At 48.3% G+C, this 24,972-nt stretch overlaps 2 protein-coding genes across 3 annotated transcripts in view; one reads left to right on the top strand and one right to left on the bottom strand.

The window, feature by feature from the left end:
• ST7L (suppression of tumorigenicity 7 like) overlaps positions 1–24,972 on the top strand; it is a 149,510-nt gene that overhangs the window by 117,343 nt on the left and 7,195 nt on the right. The gene's annotated exons all lie outside the window — the stretch shown is intronic.
• Positions 19,941–24,972, bottom strand: part of CTTNBP2NL (CTTNBP2 N-terminal like) — a 51,737-nt gene continuing 46,705 nt past the window's right edge. For both annotated transcript variants that reach the window (XM_066352858.1, XM_066352859.1), the window contains one exon: positions 19,941–24,111. In XM_066352858.1, the coding sequence (XP_066208955.1) occupies positions 22,633–24,111 (1,479 nt within the window). In that variant the 3' untranslated portion in view covers positions 19,941–22,632. The remainder of the gene's footprint in view (positions 24,112–24,972) is intronic.

Genomic DNA, 24,972 nt, shown 5'->3' on the forward strand with positions numbered 1-24,972 from the left:
AGCCTCGGGGGTCAGAGCGGCCCTGACTGAGACGTAAACATCTTCAAGTCCCCGGTCTCTCAATTGAGGGAGTTCGTCTGCGATCTGGCCTCAACCCTTTCTCTAGCCTCAGTTTCTCCCGCCTAGCCCCTCATTCCCAGGTGTCTTTTGTGCCTTTCCCCTTGATTTATCTAAACTATAAAGCCATGGTGTAAACAAGCGCTGGGAATTGCCTACCTCCCCTCAACCCCAAACTCACTGTCGGATCTTGGTTGAGGGTGTTGGAGACGCGGGAGTGTGGGTGGATAGGGCGCAGCTGGCTGCAGGGCCGGCCGCAGACATCCCCGAGGCAGCGGTGGGGGACAAGGGCTTAGAGGGACCTTCGGCCCTTCTTCCCACCTCTTGCTCCTTCACCTCACTTTCTGTGCTGGGCCAGAGTGCATGCATTAATTCAACAGATATTTATTTATTCCCTACTATGTGCCAGACTGTGCTCAGCACCAAGGACACACCAGAGAATAAAGCAAAACAAAACAACTACTGCCCTCAAGGAGTTTACCGTTTATTGGGAGAAGATAGACAATGAACAGGAAACGTTTTAAGTAATATGTAAGAAAGCCATAAGTGGGAAAAAGTATAGTTGCAACTAGGATGCTCCAGTAAGCCTCATTAAGGTGACATTCAGGCGGAGGCTTGGAGGAGGCAGGGAACAAGCCAGGCAGATACTTGGTGAGGGGATGGCCAGCACAGACCCTGCGGTGGGAGTGGGCTGGTGTGCGGAGCTAGCAGAGGCTGGCCGGCCGGAGCAGAGGAAGCGGGAGTGGAGGAGAGGAGTCCAGGCTTGGGCAGGGAGAAGTTGCCCACTCTGGGGGGAAAGGTGGAAAGTGGAGCTGGATGGGAGTGGGAGAGGGTGGTACACAGAGACCAATCAGCTGACCCTTCCCCTGCCCTTCTGTCCATTTTCTGTCTGGGAGGCTCCAGCTGGCCCTTGAATTTCTGTGTGAGGCTCCAGCTGGCCTTGCACACTAGAAAAAGAAGCAGACTTTATTCTGCACTCTCCTGAAAGGGCAGGTGAGAGAGGAGTGGGCCCAGGCTCGTTCTTGGCCTGGCCTGTCCCCTTGGTCAACTCTCTCACCTCCTCCCAGCCAGCCCCACCCTGATGCTGGGCAGCAGTCTGCAAACTCTAGCAGCCTCTCCCAGACTCCCCTGTGTGCTTGGGCCTGGGTGTGACTCTGGCCCACTGTTTATTTCTACATATGAGCCTGAGGTTGCAGGGTGGGGAGCTGGAGATGATCACATCAGTCCTAACCTTGGGTGGACTCACCCACATGGGCCCCAAACTCACTTCCTTGGCTTCAGCTGTCTTCACAGTCAAGTGGGACCTTGTCTTGGCACATCGCAGATGCTGAACTCTTAAAGCATGCTGCTGAGCTGAGGGCTCCCCCACCCCGAAACATTGACAGCTCCAAGAGGGAGGAAAGTGGGTGAGGGGTCAAGACTTCTCCCCAGCGCTCACAGGCTACCTCTGCACTAGAGTGGACTTCGCTCCTTCCTCTTCTTCTTCCTACCCCTCTGAGCCCCCAGCTCCCCTGGAGGAACCCCAGGCTGCGGAGGTCAGCTGACTGCGAGAGCTGCACTCAGCCACTTAACTAGAGAACAAATACGGAGCCAGAGAAGAGGGTTTCTGGGATCTGCCACTTTGGAGCTTTGAATCTCAAAATAAACTCCCAGTCTCAAGGTCCTAGACACTACTGGAGAGCTCAGCTCCTCACGCAAGGGCTTGTTGTGGGGCTTCCAGGCAGAGAGAGGGTCAAGGCCCGAGGCTCAGCTAGCGCCTGACCCCCTTCCTCCCCACTCCACTATTACTGGGAGCCAGGGGAAGAGTCACTGATTTGGGAGTCAGTTCTGGTCTTACTGCGCACCTGCTGTGTGCCCAGCACTGGCCAAGGCATCCTGAAGACACTGCAGAAATGAGAGAGTGTTCTCTTGCATCTACAATAAAGCCATCTGAGGGTGGCACATTGGCCTTGGCTGTTTGGGGCTCATGCTATAGATGTCAGCAGCGACCCGAAAGAGAATCCCAAGTGGCGCCCCCCCCCCCCCATGGCTTCTAGATCCCTGGGCCACCAGCGGGACAGCTGCCACCCTGCAGACCGAGTCTTCCTCCTTCCTCCAGGGGGCATCACAGCCTCCCGCCCTCTCGCCCAGCCCATGACATCTCACTTGTGCCCCCAGGGGTCATTTAGACTTAAGATTCATCTTCTTTCACTCTATTCCCAGCTGTGTGGGACAAACAATTTTGAATTTCTGCTGGCCCTCAGAGGGGAGTGGAGATGAGCTCTAGGAGCTGGGGGGGGGGGGGGGTAAACTGCTCTTACTCCACCAGGCTTGGCTCCTCAGGGCCCGCCCCCTCCTGGGCTTCTTTGGCGATGACCTCCTCTCTTTCCCAGTGGGTGGGAGGTGGTGTGGATGGTATTGAGCAGAGAGAAAGGCCGAGAAGGGGCTGGGGGGAGGTTTGGATGGGAGTCAGGAATTCCTGCGCCTGCTGCTTGCACAAGGGGCCCTGAGCTGCCTTTCTTGAGATTTCTCTGCAAACCGAGGCAAGTCTAATTTGAAATGGGGCCAGGTTCACACAGGGCTCCCCCCCCCCTCCTGTGCCCAGCCCCTGCCCTGTTCCTCCCTCCCCAGCCTCCCTATGCAGGTGTCTGGGGAAGAGAAGGGAGCTTGGGAAGAACCCAGAGGCTTTTTAGGGGTCTGGGGTGGGGACCTATGTTTTGTGCATAGCTGGACCCGGCCTCTCCTTGGTATTTATGAGGTCCCAGGCGAGGCATGGAAAGTGTCTCAAAGAGGCCAGGCCAAGAGGGTTTTGCAATGAAGGAGCATCCAGTCCCAAACCAGAGAAGGGGGCTTGGTAGGGCAGGGACCCCCTTCCTCCAAACCAGTGACCAAACGGGAACAGACTGCTCCTCAGCCTCCCCTCCTCCCCCCACACACACACCCTGGGGGGGAAAAAACCGAGAAGAGGGAGCTGAGGGAGAAGGGGAAGGAGGTGAGGCCATGGGGGAGGGGCACGAGGGTCTGGAGCCTTCTAGCACTTTGGCTGTAATCAGACTGGAGCCAGGCAGTAGGCGGGCCGCCGGCCATCCTGGGCGGGTGGCCCGGGTTCTGTGTGAGGCCAGTGGGGGTGCTGCAGGGAGCCTGGGTGGTCACTGACCAGCCTAACCCCAAGGGATGGTGGTTCCTACTCTGCTTCCAGCACCGCCCCCCAAATCTGTCTGTATCAAATAGGCTAAGCATTGAGCTTTTCCCCTCTACCGCCTGTTCTGGACCCCAGAATGACCTGGAAGCAAGATTTGCTTCCAGTGGATCGAAACCCACAGAGCCCACTCCCTGCTTCCCTCCCTCTCTGCCTCCCTCTGTCTCCTGATCTCCCCACGGCTTCTCTCTGTGTCTCCCGGGTCATATTTCAGTCATTCTGTGTCTGTCGCCATCTCTCTGTGCTTGTCTCTGTGTGTTTGTGCTGCCTCTCCTCCTGCCTGATCTCCGTCTCCTTATCAGTCTCAGTCTCTTGGTGTGTTTCTCTCCATGTGTCTCTCTCCATCTTCCCCTCTGTTTGAATCTGTGTGACTGTCCGTCTCATTCATCTTTCCCTCTCTCCATCTAGCTCTTCCTGTGTTTTCTGGCTCTGTGGCTCTCAGTCTGAGTATCTGTTCTTACTGTATTTTTCCTTTTTTTTTTTTTTTTTTGTATTTTTCTGAAGCTGGAAACGGGGAGGCAGTCAGACAGACTCCCGCATGCGCCCGACTGGGATCCGCCCGGGACACCCACCAGGGGGCGATGCTCTGCCCCTCCGGGGCATCGCTCTGTTGTGACCAGAGCCACTCTAGCGCCTGGGGCAGAGGCCAAGGAGCCATCCCCAGCGCCCGGGCCATCTTTTGCTCCAGTGGAGCCTTGGCTGTGAGAGGGGAAGAGAGAGACAGAGAGGAAGGAGAGGGGGAGGGGTGGAGAAGCAGATGGGCGCTTCTCCTGTGTGCCCTGGCTGGGAATCGAACCCGGGACTTCCGCATGCCAGGCCAACGCTCTACCACTGAGCCAACCGGCCAGGGTCCTTACTGTATTTTTCTTGACGTGCATCTTTGTTTCTTTTTGTCTCTGTCTCTCTCTTTCTCTTGTCCTCTGTCTCACACACCTTGCCCAATCCCGGCAATACAGTGCAAAGTGCACTAGACTGAAAGAAATCAGAAAACCCGAGTTTCCCCCCAACTCAGCCACACACGACGTGCATGACTCTGTAGGTCACTTTCCAGTGCCTGGCCTCAGTCTCCTCACTGTTGAAACAAGTAGGGGGGAGATCTAGTTCTCTTTGTGGGGGTCTCTTTCTCTCTTTCCCTCTCTCATTTCTTGTAGCACAGGCCATCCAGCCTGACTTTCTGCTCCCTAAATTTGACCTTAAAGTCAGAGTCAAGACCTTGGCATCCTTCAGTCCCCAGTGGGAAGGCGTCTCTGATACTGTCAGCCAGCAGGCCCCCAAAAGAGGACTCCTCAGTCCTTCACCCCCTTAAACATCAGGGTAGACAAGGTCCCTTTCTGGGGCCATGTCCAGGATACAAACCAGATTATCTCATCTCTCTAATCCTCTTTGTGCTGGGGCCTCTGCCAGGCAGGGACACCCACAGCGATGAGCAAGTGAGGGTGTGTGTGTGTGTGTGTGTGTGTGTGTGTGCGCGCGCGCGCGCGCGCAGCTTCTTGAAGAAGGCAACACCAAGGTCTCCTCCCTCTCTTACACCCTTCTGCCTGAAAACCCCAAACTAGCAGCCCTCACTGTGTAAGAAACCCCATCAGGCTTGAGCCAAATCAGAGTTTTCATAATCCTAGTCTGCCCTCCCCCATCTTCTTTCCTACAGCCCCGATCCTACCCCTATGCAGAGCACGCATAACGCATGGCATATGTGCACTTATTCTCCATCATTATAGGAGGAGGATCCCTCCATCCCTTCCTGAAAGGTCTGGAGTGTCAGGCAGGGAACAGGCGACAAGGGCGAGGAGTGGGTGTGGGGACAGTTCCTGCGTTTCACACTCCCAAATTGGAGGCCTCCAGCCCCTCTCTGAAGTTGCATTTGGAGAGGTCTTTCTTTGCTGATAAGATCAAAGTATTCCTTCTGCCAAATCATTACCTTATTTTTGAGGCAATTACAGAACTTATTGTATCAATTAGTCCGGTCTCCAGCTGCAGCCATTTATCTCTGTCAGTCGTGCGCTTGCGCTTGCGTAAGAACGGGTCTGCGGGGCCCAGCCCGCCGGGCCAGCGAGGAGAGGGCGGGGAGCAGGGAGCTGTCCGGCTGTTTTCAGCAGGCACAGGCAGGTGGAGGGCACCCGGGCGCCCTCCCTGGGCCTGGAGAACCGCCGGCTCCTCCCTGCGCGCCCCGCCACTACCGCAGGGGCGCTCTTTTCCGCGAGCGCCACACCTGCACGCCTGCTGGAGCCCAGAAAGGCGAGCCAGCAGAGCCGGAGTGAGGACGAGCCGGCTCAGGTCGGGCCAGGGCTCCGGCTCCGCGAAGGGAAACGCCGAGCAGCCGCCCAGATGCAGGCGGGTCCTGACTCGCCTGTGGGTACTGACTCTGTGGCCCGTGCGCCCCGCAGTGGCGTTTTCTGGAAAGGCATGGCAGGAATGGTGAAGTGCGTTCTCCGGGAGGACTCCTGCGTTACAGGCTCCGAGAAAAACTTAGAAGAGCATTCATGGCGCGAAGTGTATGTCCCTGTAGGTGCAGAAGTGTGACCTCCTCCAAATGCTTCTGTCCTGTCTGCCGCCCCTTCCTGCAGTAAAACGACGTTGGCCTCAGGACGCCTTTACACTTTTTTTTTTTTCTTTTTTCTTTAGAGAGAGTGAGAGAGGGACAGATAGGAAGGGAGAGAAATGAGAAGCATCAACTCGTAGTTGGGGCACTTTAGTTGTTCATTGATTGCTTTCTCATATGTCCCTTGACGGGGTTCCAGCTGAGCCAGTGACTCCTTGCTTAAGCCAGCGACCTTGGGCTTCAAGCCAGCGACCATGGGGTCATATCTATGATCCCATGCTCAAGTCCGGGACCCTGCGCTCAAGCTGGATGAGCCCTTGCTCAAACTGGGAGCCTCGGGATTTCAAACCAGGGTTCTCAGCATTCCAGGTGGACGCTCTATCCACTGCTCCACTGCCTGGTCAGGCCATGTCACACTCTTAAAAATGATCAAAGACCCCCAAACAGCTCTTATTTATATAGATTATACCTATCCATATTACAAATTAAAGTGAACATGAGTCAATGGAAAGCACCCAGTGGTCAATACTAGAGAATTTGAGTACGTAGTTCTAAATTATAACCCAAAGTATAAAATAAATACATACGAGTCTCTATTGATATAAATGAATGAGTAAATAAATACATGGGAGAAGCATCTCCCATGCAGAACAATTCCAAAAAATTTTATGTAGCTACTTCACCCTTAGTGAAGTGGAGTATTGCTCCCCCACTCCTTAACTGTGTTGTACAGGTTGTGACTTCCTTCCAAAGAGTACAGAACATAAAATGGTATAGTGGTGAGGGTAGCTTTACAGTGAAGAAATGTGACAAACCTCAATCAGGTGACCAAGGTCAACATCAACAGTGCTAAGTCAGTTGATAGCAAGTACCCTTGATGTGAAGTGTGGTTTTTCTCCCCATAACCCGAGTCTAATCGTAATTTTAAAAAATTTATTGTGTGTGCTTTAAAATTTTATTTATTAAATTCTTGAGAGAGGGGAGAAGAGAGAGAAAGGAGGTGGAGTAGGAGCAGGAAGCATCAACTCATAGTAGTTGCTTTCTGTATGTGCCTTGACCAGGCAAGCCCGAGTTTCGAACTGGCGACCTCAGCATTCCAGGTTGATGTTTTAGCCATTGTGCCACCAGAGGTCAGGCCTATTGTGTTTTTATTGACCATAAATCTTTAATTTTTTTTTTTGTATTTTTCCAAAGCTGGAAACGGGAGGCAGTCAGACAGACTCCCGCATGCACCCGGCCGTGATCCACCCGGCATGCCCACCAGGGGGCGATGCTCTGCCCATCTGGGGCATCGCTCTGTTGCAACCAGAGCCATTCCAGCGCCTGAGGCAGAGGCCACAGAGCCATCCTCAGCGCCAGGGCCAACTTTGCTCCAGTGGAGCCCTGGCTGCGGGAGGGGAAGAGAGAGACAGAGAGGAAGGAGAGGGGGAGGGGTGGAGAAGCAGATGGGCGCTTCTCCTGTGTGCCCTGGCCGGGAATCGAACCCGGAACTTCTGCACGCCAGGCCGACGCTCTACCACTGAGCCAACCGGCCAGGGCCATAAATCTTTAATTTTGATGTAGTCAGACATCCATTTTTGCTGCATAGTTTTATGCTTCTTGGCTTTTATTTGAGAAGTCCTTTCTTCATCCAAGGGTCACAAAAATATTTCCTTACATTTTAGATTAGCTTTATAGTTTTATATTTTATACTTCAGCTTTCATTTCATCTAGATTGGATTTTGTGTATAGTTCAAGTCTGACTTTACTTTTTTTCATATAATGAGCCAACTTGTATCTGAATCTTTTACATTTCTCTGTCCATTAACCAAGTACTGCTGGTCGACATATCAACCAACTTTATATTTTTTCCAACTTTATCTCAAAATTTTTCAAAGCTAGTTACCCTCCCTGTTTTTCCCTAACTTCTAAACTTCTTGAAAAATGTACTCTCCATTCAGGAAAAATCCAATTTTTTTCCATTTTAATTTTTTTAACTCCTATTTATTTCTTAATCTGCTATAATCTGGTTTCAGTACCCACAAGTGTATTTGGAACCGTTCTCAGTATCATCACAAAATACCTCTTAATTGCCAGATTTAGTGGCCTTTTTTCATCCCGTAGTTGCCTAAGTGCTGCTTTATCTGTGTCTCACAAATACTGGTAAGTTGTGTTTTCATTTTCATTCATATCAAAATATTTTCTAACTTTCCCTTTGATTTCTTTATGGACTCACAAGTTATTTAAAATTGTGCTATTTTTCAAATATCTAAATATTCTCCAGAGACATTTCTGTTATTGGCTTGTAATTTAATTCCATTGTAGTCAGAGAACATGCTTTGTATAATTTAAATTTTTTAAACAATATTTAGATACTTTAGTAATGAGACTCATGGTGAACGTTCTGAGTGCACTCAAAATATGTATTCAGCATTTAGTTGGAGTATTCTATAACAATGTACCCTATTTATGGCTATATTTAAAGTAAATTTATTTTAGGTGGCATATATTTGAATCTTTTTTATACTATATGACAGACAATATCTGCCTTTAATTAGGACATTTAGATTTTTTGCTTTTTAAGGCATAATTGAGATAGTTGGGTTTTCAGTCAACATTCTTGCTATTTTTGTATGCACTGTTCTTTATTTCCCTTTTCCTCTTTTTCTTTGTTTTGGATTATTTTTCATAATTTCACATTTGTCTCTTTCGTTGCCTCGAGAGCATTTAAATTTTTATTTAGTGGCTGATTTAGGGATTACAGTATATATCTTTAATTTATTGTGGTCTACCTTCATGTGATATACTGATTCATATATAGTGTAAGAATCTTACCATAGCCTGACCAGGCAGTGGTGCAGTGGATAGAGCATCGGCCTGGGATGCTGAGGACCCAGGTTCGAAACCCCAAGGTCACCAGCTTAAGCACAGGCTCACCAGCTTGAGCATGGGGTCACTGGCTTGAGTGTGGGACCCCATGGTCGTTGGCTTGAGCCCAAAGTTGTTAGTTTGAGCTCACTGTCACTGGTGCAAGCAAGGGGTCACTGGCTCAGCTAGAGCCCCCCACTCAAGACACACGAGTTGTTTATTGATTAATAAACAACTAAAGTGCCATGACTATGAGTTGATTCTTCTCATCTCTCTCCCTTCCTGTCTGTTCCTGTCCCTCCCTCCTTCCCTCTCTCTCTCTCTCTCTCTCTCTCTCTTGCAAAAAAAAATCTTGCCATATTATATTTCCATTTCTCAGCTTGTGTGTTATTGTTGCCCAACATTTTATTTCTTTGTATGTTATAAATCCCACAGTAAATTCTGATGATTTTTAAAGAGATTTAAGGAATAAAAAAATAATCTTTTATACTTATTCACATATTTACCATATCTAGTACTTTTCATTCCTTTTGTATGAACTGATTCCAGTTTTCTGGAATCATTATCCTTTTGCCTGAAGTACTTCCTTTAACATTTCTTGTACCACAAGTCAGCTAGAGATGACTTCTTTTGGCTTATGCATGTTTGAGAAAAGTCTTTGTCTTTGTTTTAGCAAGGTATTTTCACTAGGTATAGAATTCTAGGCTGACAGCTTTTTCCCTCTCAGTACTCTAAAGCTGTCTTCAAGAATGTATTGTCACCAATGACAAGTCTGTTGTTATTACCCTTGTTCATCTGTATATAATATGGCCTTTTCTGTTTTTAAGGCTTTCTCTTTATCACTGGCTTTAAACAATTTATGATGTTCCTTAGTGTAGTTTCCTTGATGTTTCTCATGCTTAGGTTTCATTGACATTTTTGTATTTGTGGTTTTCTCATTTTCTTCAAACTTGGACATTTTTTTGGCTATTATTTGGTCAAATATTTTCCTTCAGGTATTTCAGTTAAACTGATATTAGGCCACTTGAATTTGTCCCAAAGCTCACCAATATTCTGTGCATTGTTAAAAAAACTTTTTTACATACTGTGTTTCATTACAGGTGAAACATTTATTGCTATTTTTTCAAGTTTAACAACAATTTCTTCCACAGCATGTAATCTACTATTAATACCATCCAATGTATTTTTTTTTAAACTTCAGATAGTATGGTTTTCATCTCTAGAAGTTTGATTTGGCTCTTTTTCATATTCTTCATGTTCCTAGTTAATTCAGTCTTTCCTCTATCACCTTGAACATATGGAATACAATTATAATAGCTGTTTTAATAGAATTGTTTATTAATTCTACCATTGTGTCATTTTGGGTTAATTTTCAATTTATTGACTTTTCTCCTGATTATGGACTATGTTTTTCTATTTCTTTGGATGCCTGTTTTATTTTATTTTTTTTTAAGTGAGAGGGGAGAAGATGGTGAGATACTGAGATCCACTTGGTAATTCCATGGGGGGCCAATGATCACAATAGGACCAACTGAGCTATCCTCAGTGCCCAGGGCCATGCTGGAACCAACTGAGCCATTGGCTATGGGAAGGGAAGAGAGAGAGAAGAAGGGAAGGGACAAAGAGAAGCAGATGGTCGATTCTCTTGTGTGCCCTGACCCAAATCAATCCCTGGTCAGCCATATGCCAGGCTGACGCTCTATCTACTGAGTCATTGCCCAGAGCCACATGTCTGGTAATTTTTGAATTTTAATTTATTTTTTATAATTTTTTTAGGGTTTTGTTTTTTTTATAGAGACAGAGAGTCAAGAGAGAGGGATAAACAGGGACAGACAGACAGGAATGGAGAGACATAAGAAGTATCAATTCTTCATTGTGGCACCTTAGTTGTTCAGTGATTGCTTTCTCATTTGTGCCTTGACTGGCGGGCTACAGTGGAGAGAGTGACCCCTTGCTCAAGCTAGCGACCTTGGGCTTCAAGCCAGTGACCTTTGGGCTCAAGTCAGCAACCATGAGGTCATGTCTGTGATCTCACGCTCAAGCCAGTGACCCCACACTCAAGCTGACAACCTCGGGGTTTTGAACCTGGGACCTCTGTGTCCCAGTCCGATACTATTTACTGCACCACTGCCTGGTCAGGCTAAGTTTTTATTTTTGTTTTTTAGATTTTATTTATTCATTTTTAGAGAGAGGAGAGAGAGAGAAAGAGAGAGAGAAAGAAGGGTGGGGAGGAGCAGGAAGCATCAACTCCTGTATGTGCCTTGGCCAGGCAAGTCCAGGGTTTTGAACCAGGGACCTCAGCATTCCAAGTTGACATTTTATCCACTGTGCCACCACAGGTCAGGCTTGAATTTTAATTAAAAAAATATTTTTAGATAGAAAAGAGAGAGAGAGAGAGAGAGAGATGTGAGGGAGGGGAGGAGCAAGAAGCATCAACTTGTAGTTACTTCTCTAACACGCCTTGATCCGGCAAGCTTGGGGTTTTGAACTGGCGACCTCAGCATTCCACAAGTCTGGCACGATCTTTAAGTTTTTGGATGCAGATACAAATTCTTGAGCTTTGTTCTGGGATGCAGTTATACAAACAAGTTTGAACCTTTTGAGTCTTGCTTTAAATTTTTTTTTAGGTGGGAGCAGAGAAGCATTTAGTCTAGGACTAACTCTGGTCAATTATAGAGACAAAACCCTGCTGAGTTCCCTGTCTCCTGTGAATTGTGAGACTTGTCATCCTGCCTAGTGAGAAAAGAAACTACGCCCAGTCCCATGTGAGCTCTGAGTATTGTTGCCTCGACCCCTTTGGGGTGGTGCTCCCCTTGCCCTGGGTCAGGCGGCTCACAGGCATATGTTAATTAGCACTCAGTTGAAGACTTGGAGGAAGCCGGAAGCGTCTGGGAATCTCTGAAGGTCTCATTACAGCTCTCTTGTCTCCAATGCCCTTCCTTCCCAACTCCCAGCCTCGTCTCCTCAATTTGGGGAACTGCCATACTATGCTTTAGGTCCCCTTCACTGTTTCCTATCTCTGTCCTTTGTTGCCTAATATCCACTGTCTTTAAAACTGTTGTTTAATGTATGTTGCTCAGTGTCCAGTTGTTTTAGGTGTGTGTGTGGGGGGGTAAATCCAGCCCCTGATGCCTCATCTCGGTCAGATGTGGAATTCTCTAAAATTAAACAAACAAACAAACAAATCTTTTGACTCTGTATTCTCTGATTATATCTTCATATTTATGGTACATTTATAATTGTGTACACTGCATTATCAAAAATTTTCCAGACAAAAGAGAAATTTTCTTTTGATTAGGCATTGGGGAGAAATTAACTGCCCACTCCATAATTTTACATATCCAGTAACTGGAAGAATTTTCTAGCCTGACCAGGCGGTGACGCAGTGGATAGAGATTGGACTGGGATGCAGAGGACCCAGGTTCGAGACCCCGAGGTCGCCAGATTGAGCGTGGGCTCATCTGGTTTGAGCAAAAAGCCCACCAGCTTGAACCCAAGGTCGCTGACTCCAGCAAGGGGTTACTTGGTCTGCCGAAGGCCCGCGGTCAAGGCACATATGAGAAAGCAATCAATGAAAAACTAAGGTGTTGCAATGCGCAATGAAAAACTAATGATTGATGCTTCTCATCTCTCTCTGTTCCTGTCTGTCTGTTCCTGTCTATCCCTCTCTCTCTCTAAAAAAAAAAAAAAAAAAAAAAAAAAAAAGGAAAGAAAGAAAAAAATAATTTTCTAGAGACCAGCTTCAGGCTCCATACATTTAAAACCTTCTACTGCCTCTGGGGCTGTATTTATAGCAGTACCACCTGGGTGTTGCTTCTTCGCATCACCATGCAAAGTGGGGCAGCATAGGACTAGAAAAAGCACTCCCGGAAGACATTCCTGCGCATCCCCCTCTCCCTGGAGGGGCAGCACACCACATAAATATACAGTGTGTCCATAAAGTCATGGTGCACTTTTAACCAGTCACAGGAAAGCAACAAAAGACAATACAAATGTGAAATCTGCACCAAATAAAAGGAAAACCCTTCCAGTTTTGTAGGATGATGTGGCAGCAAGTGCGCATGCGCAGATGATGACGTAACACCGTGTATACAGCGGAGCAGCCCACGGCCATGCCAGTAGAGATGTGGACGGTACAGAGGAAAGTTCAGTGTGTTTGTTCTGTGGCTCGCTAAATTCGAATCCATGACCAAAGTGCAACGTGAATATCGGCGCGTTTATAACGAAGCGCCACCACATAGGAACAACATTACTCGGTGGGATAAGCAGTTGAAGGAAACCGGCAGTTTGGTGGAGAAACCCCGTTCTGGTAAGCCATCAGTCAGGGACTAGTCTGTAGAGGCTATACGGCAGGGGTCCCCAAACTACGGGCCCGGGCCCGCAGGCCGCGTGCGGCCCCCTGAGGCCATTTATCCAGCCCCCGCTGCACTTCCGGAAGGGGCACCTCTTTCATTGGTTGTCAGTGAGAGGAGCATAGTTTCCACTGAAATACTGGTCAGTTTGTTGATTTAAATTTACTTGTTCTTATGCAAATCAAAACTACAATGAGATACCATCTCACCCCTGTTAGATTAGCTATTATCAACAAGACGGGCAATAGCAAATGTTGGAGAGGCTGTGGAGAAAAAGGAACCCTCATACACTGTTGGTGGGAATGTAAAGTAGTACAACCATTATGGAGGAAAGTATGGTGGTTCCTCAAAAAACTGCAAATAGAACTACCTTATGACCCAGCAATCCCTCTACTGGGTATATACCCCAAAACCTCAGAATCATTGATACGTAAAGACACATGTAGCCCCATGTTCATTGCAGCACTGTTCACAGTGGCCAAGACATGGAAACAACCAAAAAGCCCTTCAATAGAAGACTGGATAAAGAAGATGTGGCACATATACACTATGGAATACTACTCAGCCATAAGAAATGATGACATCAGATCATTTACAGCAAAATGGTGGGATCTTGATAACATTATATGGAGTGAAATAAGTAAATCAGAAAAAAACAAGAACTACATGATTCCATACATTGGTGGAACATAAAAACGAGACTAAGAGACATGGACAAGAGAGTGGTGGTTACCAGGGGTGGGGGGAGGGAGGACGCAGGAGGGAGGGAGGGAGAGAGTTAGGGGGAAGGGGAGGGGCACAGAGAAAATTAGACAGAGGATGACGGAGGACAATCTGACTCTGGGTGAGGGGTATGCAACATAATTTAATGACAAAATAACCTAGACATGTTTTCTTTGAATATATGTACCCTGAATTATTAATGTCATCCCATTAACATCAATAAAAATTTATTAAAAAAAAAAAATTACTTGTTCTTTATTTTAAATATTGTCTTTGTTCCATTTTGGTTTTTTTACTTTAAAATAAGATATGTGCAGTGTGCATAGGGATTTGTTCATAGTTTTTTTAATAGTCTGGCCCTCCAACGGTCTGAGGGACAGTGAACTGGCCCCCTGTGTAAAAAGTTTGGGGACCCCTGCTATACAGGATAGTTCCCTAAGGAGCCCTAAAAAATCTGTGCGTGCGTGTGCTCGACAATTACAACTAAGCAAGACTACAGTTCATAAGGTGTTAAAGAAACGTCTCTGTTTTACGGGGTACAAATTGCGGCTGTTGCACAAACTGGTGGATAGACCCACACGATGCGTGTTTGCTACAGATATGCTTCATGAGATTGACAATGATGCAAGATTTTTGCAGAAGATTGTGTTTAGTGATGAGGCGACCTTCCATATCTGTGGTCATGTTCATCGCCATAACGTCCGAATGGGCTGCTGAACATCCTCACACCTACGTCGAGTACGAACGTAACACCCCTAAAGTGCACGTGTGGTGTGGCCTGATGCATGGTAAGGTGATAGGCCCATTTTTTTTCGCGGAGCAGTCTGTGACGGCAGAGTCCTACCTTGACATGAGCCCGACCGGGATCCACCTGGCACGCCCACCAGGGGCGATGCTCTGCCCCTGGGGGGGGGGTCGCTCTGTTGTGACCAGAGCCACTCTAGCACCTGGGGCAGAGGCCAAGGAGCCATCCCCAGAGCCCGGGCCATCTTTGCTCCAATGGAGCCTCGGCTGTGGGAGGGGAAGAGAGAGAGAGGAAGGAGAGGGGGAGGGGTGGAGAAGCAGATGGGCGCCTCTCCTGTGTGCCCTGGCCGGGAATTGAACCCGGGACCCCTGCACGCCAGGCCGATGCTCTACCACTGAGCCAACCGACCAGGGCCTTTGTTTTGTTTTTTAACAGCAAAGACAGTATAGGAGGAGCAAGACATTTTGAAGCATCATTAAATGGGCAAATGAATAAATGAATGAAGAAATGTTGATAGTCTTCCTGACTCCTGCTTCACAAATAGTTATCGAGCACCCGCTCTGTGTGGGTCACTGCTGCAGGAGCTACGTCGGGGTGATAGCTAGCACTTGCTGAGTGCTTCCTTTCGCCCCAACTAGTCTGAGGTTTGCTTGCCCGTGGGAGGCTCACGACGACCCTGTGAGCAGTGTTTTCCTTTCCACTAGTTTGGGCTCCCATCCACGTCCGAGGCTGGGACTGTGCCTATGCTCCGTCCTGCACCCTCAGGGACATGACTGAGCGGTGACACGGAGAGGGACGCATCTCTGCCCACAGCCGCGCCTCTGAAGAGGGTCCTGCTCCAGGGCGGTGGCGGTGCGGCTGCACCTCAGCGACAGTAACACCAGGGGGCGCAAAGCGATCCAGCCTACAGAAGAGAGCACACAGCTTCCCACTTGGGACGCGCGCAGCCTCTACCCTGTGCCCTCCCCCAAAGGCAGCAAACACCTCCTGTCTTCGTGAGCCGGGCACAGAAATGGGGGCTGGCGGAGGTTGGCTTGCCCAAGGCCGCAGAGGGTGGCAAAGTTCTTGTTCTGAACTACTTGCTCATCCCACTTCTGCACCCCCATGTTCCCTGTACAGAGAGTACACACACCACTACCCACGCAAATCAGCATCCTTTCCCTGTTTAAGTTGGGGTCTCTAGGCCCGCGGATTTTCCTGCTCTGCTGGATTCCTTAGGCACTTGGGGGTCCCATTTGAGACACCTTCTGCATCCTGCCCAGCCCTGCCCTGAGATGTCACATCTGCCAAACTTGTTCCTCCTTCAAGTGTGAATTCTAGCCCCTAACATGAGGCTGGACACAGTCAGTGGTCAGTAAACATATACCGACTAAATGCCAGGCAGGCACAGCACGGGTGTGTGTGTCCTCAGCGGAGCTCAGGGGTCTGCTGCACAGCCAGCAGCGACAACACCGGTGGAAATGAGTGAGTGAGGGTGAATGGTGTAGCATTTTATTTTGTGGCCTGCTTTCTGCTTGTTTCCAGCTGGGGCTGCGAACTCCCAGGAGGTATGGATGAGGAATGCGCGCGCGCGCGCGTGTGTGTGTGTGTGTGTGTGTGTGTGTGGGGGGGGTTATTCTGGGGGAAGCAGGGAGACGTGGGGCTGGGAGCAGAGTGTCCCCATGGAGAGAATAAGGCTGACACAGACACTGAGAGGGGCAAGATCCACGTCAGAGCAGAAGGAAAATGAGTCCTGAATAGGAGCCTTGTGTGTGGCCCTGTGCTGTTGACTCACCACGACTCAGGGGAGGGAACACTACTAGGGATGAAGAAGGAGCCTGTGTGCTGTGGCCACCACCCCAAAACCACCCAGCCACACTGAGGACACCCTGTCTGCTCTGAGGCTGTCCTGGAAGGCTTTGATTTGGGTCGGGTGAGCTGGGTGCGGGGCAGTGGCAGGGTGGACACTACAGGGAAGGGAGGAGAGTGAGTTGGTTGTTTTTTTAGTAAAACAGGCCTTTCTTGGGAGAGGTGTGTGTCCCACATAGGCAGGTGTGGCAGGTCAGATTCACACGCTGGGAGGGGACAGATGCTTATGGCTTCAGTGACTTGTCCCCTGCCCAAGGAGCACAGGATGCCTTGTGAGTGTGTGCTTGGCAGAGCTGACGCTGGACAGAGGGGCCCAGCCTGGGAGAAACAGCGCCAGCGCCCGCCCCTCCGGCCTCACCTCAGCTGTCAAACCGGTTCAGAGAGAGGAGAACAGCATTTTTGTGGCATCAAGTACGGCAGACCGCTGTGGGCCAGGGGACAGAGGGCAAGGTCGGGAAGATGAGGCAGCTCAGGTGAACAAGATCAATGCCCAGACATTGCAGTCAGGTGAGAGGACAGAGTGCCCCAGGGAGCAGCCAGGGCGGGGCTCTGACTCCCGGTCCCAGGTCAGCTCCCAGGTCCAGGTGGCTGATGTGGAAGCAAAGGTGTCAGAGCCACTCTGCAGTTCAGCCTGAGCTCTGCCATGGACACGTCCGCGTGGACAAGTCACCTGGCCTTCTGGGCCTTGTTCTCATCTGCAGCAAGGGAGCTAGAACGGGGTCTCTAAGCTGCCTTTCTGCTCTAACATTTGATGGCCAACCATGCCTCTCCTTTCTCGTCGCCGAAACCCCGTCCAGTATCCTGCTTCCAGCCAGAAGTCTCAAAAGCTAGCGAGCTAGTTAGTGGATTCATACTTAAGTACCTGACAAGGAGCTGAGATTCTAAACTCTCCAGTGTATTTTTCCATAGTTTTGGCTACAGTGTGGGCTTGAAGTCCTGTTGACCGGTTTGACTTGCAGCGTGCCGGTGGATCTCACTCAGCCCTGCTCTGCTGCAGGGCCCTGGGCCTCTTCCCGTGCCTCCATAAACCTGTCTCCACATGGGCCAGATGGTAGGGATACCTGCCTCTTAGTAGTTGCATCGATTAAGTGAAGTCAAGTCAGTAAAATACCTGATTTTGGCACCAAATAACTTATTCAGAAAATGTGTGCATTTCTTGAAAATGTGTGGTTTGACGTGAATGTCACTGCCTCTGGCAACTTAAATGGTTAAGTTCCCTTAGAGGACTTAACCACGAGCAAAAGGACCGAGTCCGAGATGGCAACTGAGGTGCAGGTTCACCGGGGAGCAAGTACCCTTGGGATCCACATGAATGAGGGGGGAGGGGAGAAGGGAAGCGTGTTGAACTGTGGCTCAGCCAATCCTATAGGGGGATCTGAAGCTGGGATGACCCTTCTGAGACACTGATTAGGGACAAGGGGCCAGGTCTGTAGACTCCACATCAACCAGTCTTTAGATATGAACCGCCCACAGAAGGAGATGTGACCTTGGTTAAACCGATTTCTTGCAGTTAAGGTAGTTCCTACAAGGGGCCTACAGCCAAGAGAAGTTGACTGTCAGTATTCCCCACAGAGAGGGAAATAAATTCATTTCTGAAGGGGCCTGGGTTCTACCAGGTTGTTAGTGAGTAGAGCTCTTGTCAGATTGAGTTCTGACTACTCAGGGATCAGGCCAATCTTGTTGGGACACTTCCAGTGACTTTTCAGAGCCCAACAGTTCAGTGCCACAAAGCCTCACGCTGCTCCACGTCCCCTCAGTCCCAGCGCAGTGCTTGGCCAGGAGCACCTTCGACAACCCCACGTGGCATTTTAACCCCACGTGGATTATTCAGTCATCTCAGTTCACTTTTTGTGCCGTTTTGCTTCTCCCAACTAGACTGTGAGTGCCCTGAAGGCAGGGAACACTGGAAACCTTTTTTCTGTACTAGCTACCTTGGCAGTTGTGTCCTCAAATATTAAAAGGAACATCTGTTGCTTGAGGGGAAAGCTTGGTTAGGTCTGACAGTCCACTCCCGTGGGTGGGGGAGGTTTTGGTGAGTGGGGGGCCAGTGTGGTGTCCTGCAGGGTTTAAACCTGCTCCATCTGAGAACCTGCCCACTTACCTAGAGCATCAGGCTCTCCAGAGGGCCGGGGATTAGCAACACAGAAGCCTCAGGGGAGTGGAAAGAGCACAGCACTGGGGTTTAAGATCCAGGCCCTGCCACTTCCTAGGGACCCTGTACAACTCTCTGGTCCTCAGTGACCTCATTCACACACTGGGGCTAGAAATACCTCACAGCAGCCTGTGAAGATCAGTCAAGTGATATGTATGTGAAATTAACACAGTGCAGGACCCAGGCAAACACTCTTGACTTGAACATCACTGCCTCTGGCACACTGGACTCAGGAACTTAAGATGGCTCCTTAGATCAAAGGCAAAAGAACCAGTTCTTGTGAATGAACTGGTGACAGCTATGAGGCACTATTTCACAAAGGTGATCCTCAGATCATCTGCATCCGCAGGCCTCTAGGCCCTCCCCAGGAACCGTGTCTGTAGCGGGCTTCCCAGGTGACACTGAAGCAAGTCAAGCTTGAGAACCACTAGCTCCGTCTCCTTTTTCCTCTGCTTTTTTCTTTTAACCAATGAATTGGCCACTGATATGTGAGCAGATGGCTGCATATAAGTTCTCAAATTTTCTCAACTAGTTTTATAGCAATTACATTAGAATGGCTCCTGTTGAACAATGCTCACTGCCTACCTCTGACTCATGGGTATGAAAATATATCCGATGTTCCAAAAGATATTTGAAATTTTGTTTCAAACACTAAGCATCAGATGCAATCTTTATAAATCACACACACACACAAATTGACAAGGCAGCATTAGGGACACACTGTTATATGAAACTGGATATGCCTAGTGTTTGTTGAAACGGTCAATTGGCTTAAATGCTGGAAACTTAAGATATGTAAACATCCACAGTATGAACATCTTTTGTACATCAAAGGATTTTGCAAGTGCTTTTGTCTGGCTACAACTTGCATTTCTAACAGTGTAGCAGCAACAGCACTGGATGAGAGGAGGGATGCACTGCCAGGGGTCCCAAAACTTTTTACAGAGGGCCAGTTCACTGTCCCTCAGACCGTTGGAGGGCCGCCACATACAGTGCTCCTCTCACTGACCACCAATGAAAGAGGTGGCCCTTCCGGAAGTGCGGTGGGGGGCCGGATAAATGGCCTCAGGGGGCTGCATGGCCGTAGTTTGGGGACGCCTGCACTAATCACTAGTAAAGCAGGAGGCAGATCAGGCATCTGAAGTTAGGGTCATGGATGGCTTCAGGGTCTGAGTCCTGTGAAGCCAACCAAATTTGCACATAAGCATATCCATTTTTCTATATTTCTTAGATTTGCAAAAGGTCCAGAACCTCCAAATGGTTACAGTTACAGACTGGATATTGTGAAGGCTTCCGTCAGTTTAAGGCTTAAAGAAAAAAACCAGTGTCCCAGCTCCTTTTGGGGGTCTAACCTGGGTGGGTCACTGATTTCATTTGGTTTTTGAAAGCCATGAACGAATGCTTCCTCCACATCACTTGCTTCTTCCCAAACAGAACAGGCTCTGGCTGGGCAACACTCTTCACTTTGTACAAACAAGACTATTTTGTCCCCCAGACAGTGTGATTTAACTTGTTTTAATGTAGTCTGCTATAAAAATGGATGAAGACTTCTGCATGGTGCATTTGCTTTACAAATGTGAGTGACTAGGTAATGCTTGCGTTATGTGTTGCACATCGTTGGAATGTGTTGACCAGTAACACAGCTTTTGCAACATGGGTTAAATACCAGAACTGTGACTCATGGAATTTTACTTAGCACACACAGTCTACAGCAAACTTAAATACTAATCTATAATACCTAACTGGATTACTGGATCCATTGCAGTATTGTGCTTATTTATCTCAGAAGATAGGCAACTAGCAAAAATACACATTTCTTTTTCATTTCCCCTCCCCATATTACACTGTAAAAGAAATACATTATTCAGTGCACTTCCTAAGAAATAAACTTCCTCATAATCTCTCTCTCTATATATCTATGCCAAAACAAAGGAAGAGCACAATGCAACTTTTAAGATTACCGTTTAAAGCAGGAGAGGTAAGAGCACTATGGGACTGCAGCCCTCTCTATTTAGGAAGTTCAGCTATTTTATCATCAACACCATTCATTGAGCTATGCGTGGGAATCAAGTTCAGTGCACGATTGCTTTGGGCAGTTTAAGATACCCCCTTCACTGCTTGGTATACTCCCAGGGGCATGAATAGTTTTTAATTTCTGAGTATTGGCCTTAATCAAACCTTAAGCTGTGGAGACACCATATGCTCCCCTGGGAGTTCGGGATTAATTTCCATCAACTCATGATGGATTAAGAGGAAAGAGACTTAAATGATAGCAGGTCAGGGGCGGCTGGTTAGATGTTGGCTAGAAGAGTGAATGTGAGGACACCATCTCTGGACACCATGTATGATGTCCATCCCTATGGACACAAAATCGTAGAACCACTATGTTATAGGTGGGTTATGAGCAGTCTTGTTTGGAAGAGGGGCACAGTCATTACATCTTCTGGACTTTGTTCTACTAGCCTACAAGTTGTAAAGTCTGGAGGCATCTGTCCTCACAAACTTGCTATGATGGAAATGACTTAAGTTACTAGAATGAAAGAGTTTGCAACCTGGTAGCTTCTGGGCTAAATCCGGCTGTAGAAGTGTTTAACTAGCAGTGTTTAAATTTTTTTTTTCTTTCTCTTTTATTTCAGGGTAAGGGTTAGGATTAAGGCTAGGGTTAGGGTTAGGGCTAGGCTTAGGGTCAAATCACTTCTTGATATTTAAAAATGAAAATCTGGATTTTATAAGAATTTGGGCAGCTGGTGACCCTCCCTGGTTTGGATTCTTGCATGGAACAAGCGGCTGGCGCTGCACAGCAGTGGACGGACCTTCTCCACGGGACGTGGGCACTCCAGTTCACTCCAGCTCCGACCGCTTCCGGCTGTCTCATACCACTTGCCGGGGTGACCTGTTTCACTCATTTACACGATCAGTTTTACGACACTGGGGTTAGTTCAGCTCTGCCTTTTTAGGAACCTGAAGACCTGACTTCATGTGAAATTTCCCCCACCTCCTTGTGGACAAGATTGCTCCTTTGACTGACTGGGTTCCAGACCCATCTAGTTGCTTTGGTAGGTAATCTTAACATGCATTTCTACTCACCCTTTATGCTATATTGCAAACTCCAAAGATATAATCACACTAATATTTATGTGTTAAGTGTGTGTATGTTAAACATGTAAAGGGGTATGTATCTATACAGATAAATGAATACTTCCTTTTAGGCAAAAGTTAATTTGGTTCCACAGATATAGACACCAAGTGCTGGCAGCCTGGAGATTAAGTGTCACAATTTGGTAAAACCAATATAATCTGACATAATAGTACAAAGAGTGAGTTTTAAGTTATTGCTTTTTGATTACAGAGTAAAGATCTCATTCTGTTGCAAAACTTGTATACAGAATGAGTAACCAGTTCCTATTCAAGTAAGAGCAATTGGAATCCAAAGTTCCTTACACAGCAGTAGATGCCTGGAGACATTTTTTGAATAGAGATGTGATTTCATCCTATTCAAGAATTTATGCAGGAAACTGGGAGTGACTTAATTTTTTAAAAGTCGAAGAAAATCAGCGCCTCACCTAGTTCATACTCAGGAGGGCTTCTCATGGGCTCTAAAGAGATCATCCCCACCTTTTAGGATTCCACTGTATTTATGCAGCTTGTAAGTATTAAAAACAGTAAAAGAGGATTAAAAGCAGTGTTGGTTTTTAACATTCAGAATTCACAGAGGATCTCATTTTCTGCAATTAAACGAGCCGTTTGTGTTTGTGCTGCAGAATCACATTCATATGGCAGTCTTATTTCAGGCACTTTTTAAAACATGTTCATCTGGAATAAAAATCTGCACGAACCACTTCTGCATAATTCAAAATGAGTATCGAGTGATTCTAGTCCCCAAATAGATAGCAAGTCACCACCTGGTACTCAATTAGCTTCCTCCGTCACAGCACGATGGTGACTGCTGAGCTTGAGACGTCTTTGAGGTGCCCTCTGGCTTTATAATACAAAGAGGTGAGTCATAAAAATCCAAACTACTCAAGTTCTACTTAAAAAAGAAAATACAAAATGGTGAAATACACTAAATGTATTATACAGATGGTTGCAGCTACTATCAGAATAAATAACATGATCTGACTTAACGGTTTGACTCTGAGCTCTTGGACGAAATCAGATGGAATGTCAAATGTGGAGACCCCCTCCCAGGGACTAGCTGCTGGTCGGCAGGAGTATCTCAACGTCCTTGCCGTTGGCTACGACGGCATTCGAAGAGCAGCTGCTCGCAAGGTCTTCCGCGGTGGTCAGAGAGGGCGCCTGGGAGTGCGTTTTGGTCAGTGGAGTGGTGGAGGGAGAAGGAGTGAGGCCAGGCTTTTTGGGGGGGATGGGTGGTGGGTTTCCTCTCTCAGCTCTGGGGATGGTAGGGGACTTGATCCCTGGAGACAGGGGACTCAGAGGACTGGACACTTTCCCTGGAGTAGGTGAATGGCTGGTGTCACCTCTTGGGCTGGCAGTACTGGCCAGATTTCGATAGTCCGTGCCGAAGGGAGAGCTGTTGGGAGAGACGGGCTTGATGGGCCCTTGCTGGCTGGTGAATCTGGAGAGCACCTGAGTGACCGTGTTCCGGGCCAGCTGCTTGGCGGCAGAGTTGTCTATGAGGGTGGGGGACAGGTCCCTGGAGGGCGGGCTCTGCAGGCCACTGACTTGTTGGTCCTGATCTGCTTGGGACTGAAATTTGTGCCGAGCCGCGTGGAAGCGCTGGTTGATCCCTACTTGGTAGGACGACTGGTAGCCGGGGCTGCTGGCTGAGGACCCCAGCAGGCGCTTGGTCAGCACTGGCGATGAGCAAGGCGAGGACGTGAGCGAGGAGGGCGCGGTGCTGCTGGGGGACAGGGAGCTGCCCCCCGAGGGGGGCTGGCTCGGTGCTGGGACGGGGCTCTCGGGGCCCACGGGACGCCCACCGTTCTCCACTGCTTTCTCCTGGGCCAGCCCCACAGGTTTCTCTCGCGAAGGCAGCTGGTGTTCCACACTGCCGCCTGTCACCAGCTCCTTGGGAGTTTGCATCTCTGGGTCAAAATGGCCATTGGTTTTTGCATAACAGTAAGTAGGAGTGGTGGGACCGGGCAGCCCAGTGGTTGTCGCCTTGGCTACGTTGCTCCCGTGGGTTCTTTCTGCCTGAAAACTCTCCGTTTGGCAGGACACAGACACTAGCAGGGGAGGCTCCGTCACGGTGCCTCTCGATGTGGTTACCGGTTTCTTTGGTGGCTCATTAGAGCTGCTATGCCGGGGAGAGGCCTCCAGGTCTTTCACCATCTTCTTCAGACTCTCCATCTCCTCCTTCAGAGTCCGGGTCCGGTTCTCTTCTCGGTTCAGTTTTGCTCTCAGTTGCTCTCTTTCGATGTCAAACTCGGACAGCTGCTTCTCCACCTGCGCCTCGGTCTGCAGGCCGCGCCTGCGCTCAGCGGCCAGCGCCGTCTCCAGCTCGCCCACGCGCGCCCGCTCCTGCTCCAGCCGCAGGCTCAGCTCGCCGGCGCGCTGCCCCTCCTCCGCCGCCTTGCTCGTGGCCTTCTTGCACTCCAGCACCAGCATGGAGGACAGCTGCTTGTGGCGGGCGCGCTCCTCCTCCAGCTGGCTGGAGAGCTTCTTCTGCTCCTTTTCAAACTTCTTCACTTGGGACTTTTCGAATTCCAGCTAGGAAAAGAATGCCACCACATATCTTGATTAGAGCAGAAAACCCAAGATATATTTATTGAGTGTTCTAAGTAGCCGGCCCTGGCGGGCTGTTCCTGGCACACGGGGTTACACGCAGGCCATGTGCTTAGAGCAAATACTTCTCAAGTACCATGGCGCCTAATACAAAAATGCACACGCTATAATGTAATCTTTCTTTGATGATTTAGGGGGCACCTCTAGCTCTTACAAAGTCTCAGGGTTGTCAGTGGGAGTGTGAACCATCATTGTGTTTAGATGTGTGGAGAGTTCAGAGGATTAGAAGTAAGTCAAAACAGAAAACAGAAAGCCACACGAACCAGACTTTGGATGAATGCTGCTGAAACAAAAGCTTCAGTAATAATTCTTTCTGGTCTTAAAAACAAACAAACGTTAAGAGCTGCGTTTCAAGTCATGGTTTTTATACAGATGCAGTTTGTTTCAGTCCTTATCCTGATCCCATTTGAAGGGAAGAGTTGAAGGAATTTTTTAGTCAGTGTTTTTCCAACTTTGAGACCCATTAATGGGTGGGAGAACCAATTGAGATAAAATAGAAGAGAAAACATCAATGTGTATTGTAAGCAGTAAGGATTAAGTATGATTTCAAGATTTTTTGTTTCAGGCCTGTGTGTGTATAACTAGGTTGTGATGTAACATGTATTTCTTGCTTGGAGTCCTAAGTAAAAAAAAGTTAAGAGTGTTTGAAGTTAGTATCCCCCAAAGTGTATTCTATGGAACAATAGAGTCCCACAGTGAGTGATTTATATATTAAAAAAGATTTTATGAAAATACAGGCCTTGGCCAGTTGGCTCAGTGGTAGAGGGTCAGCCCGCCATGTGGAAG

Source organism: Saccopteryx leptura, chromosome 11 (assembly GCF_036850995.1).
Source record: "Saccopteryx leptura isolate mSacLep1 chromosome 11, mSacLep1_pri_phased_curated, whole genome shotgun sequence".
Taxonomy (NCBI): Eukaryota; Metazoa; Chordata; class Mammalia; order Chiroptera; family Emballonuridae; genus Saccopteryx; species Saccopteryx leptura.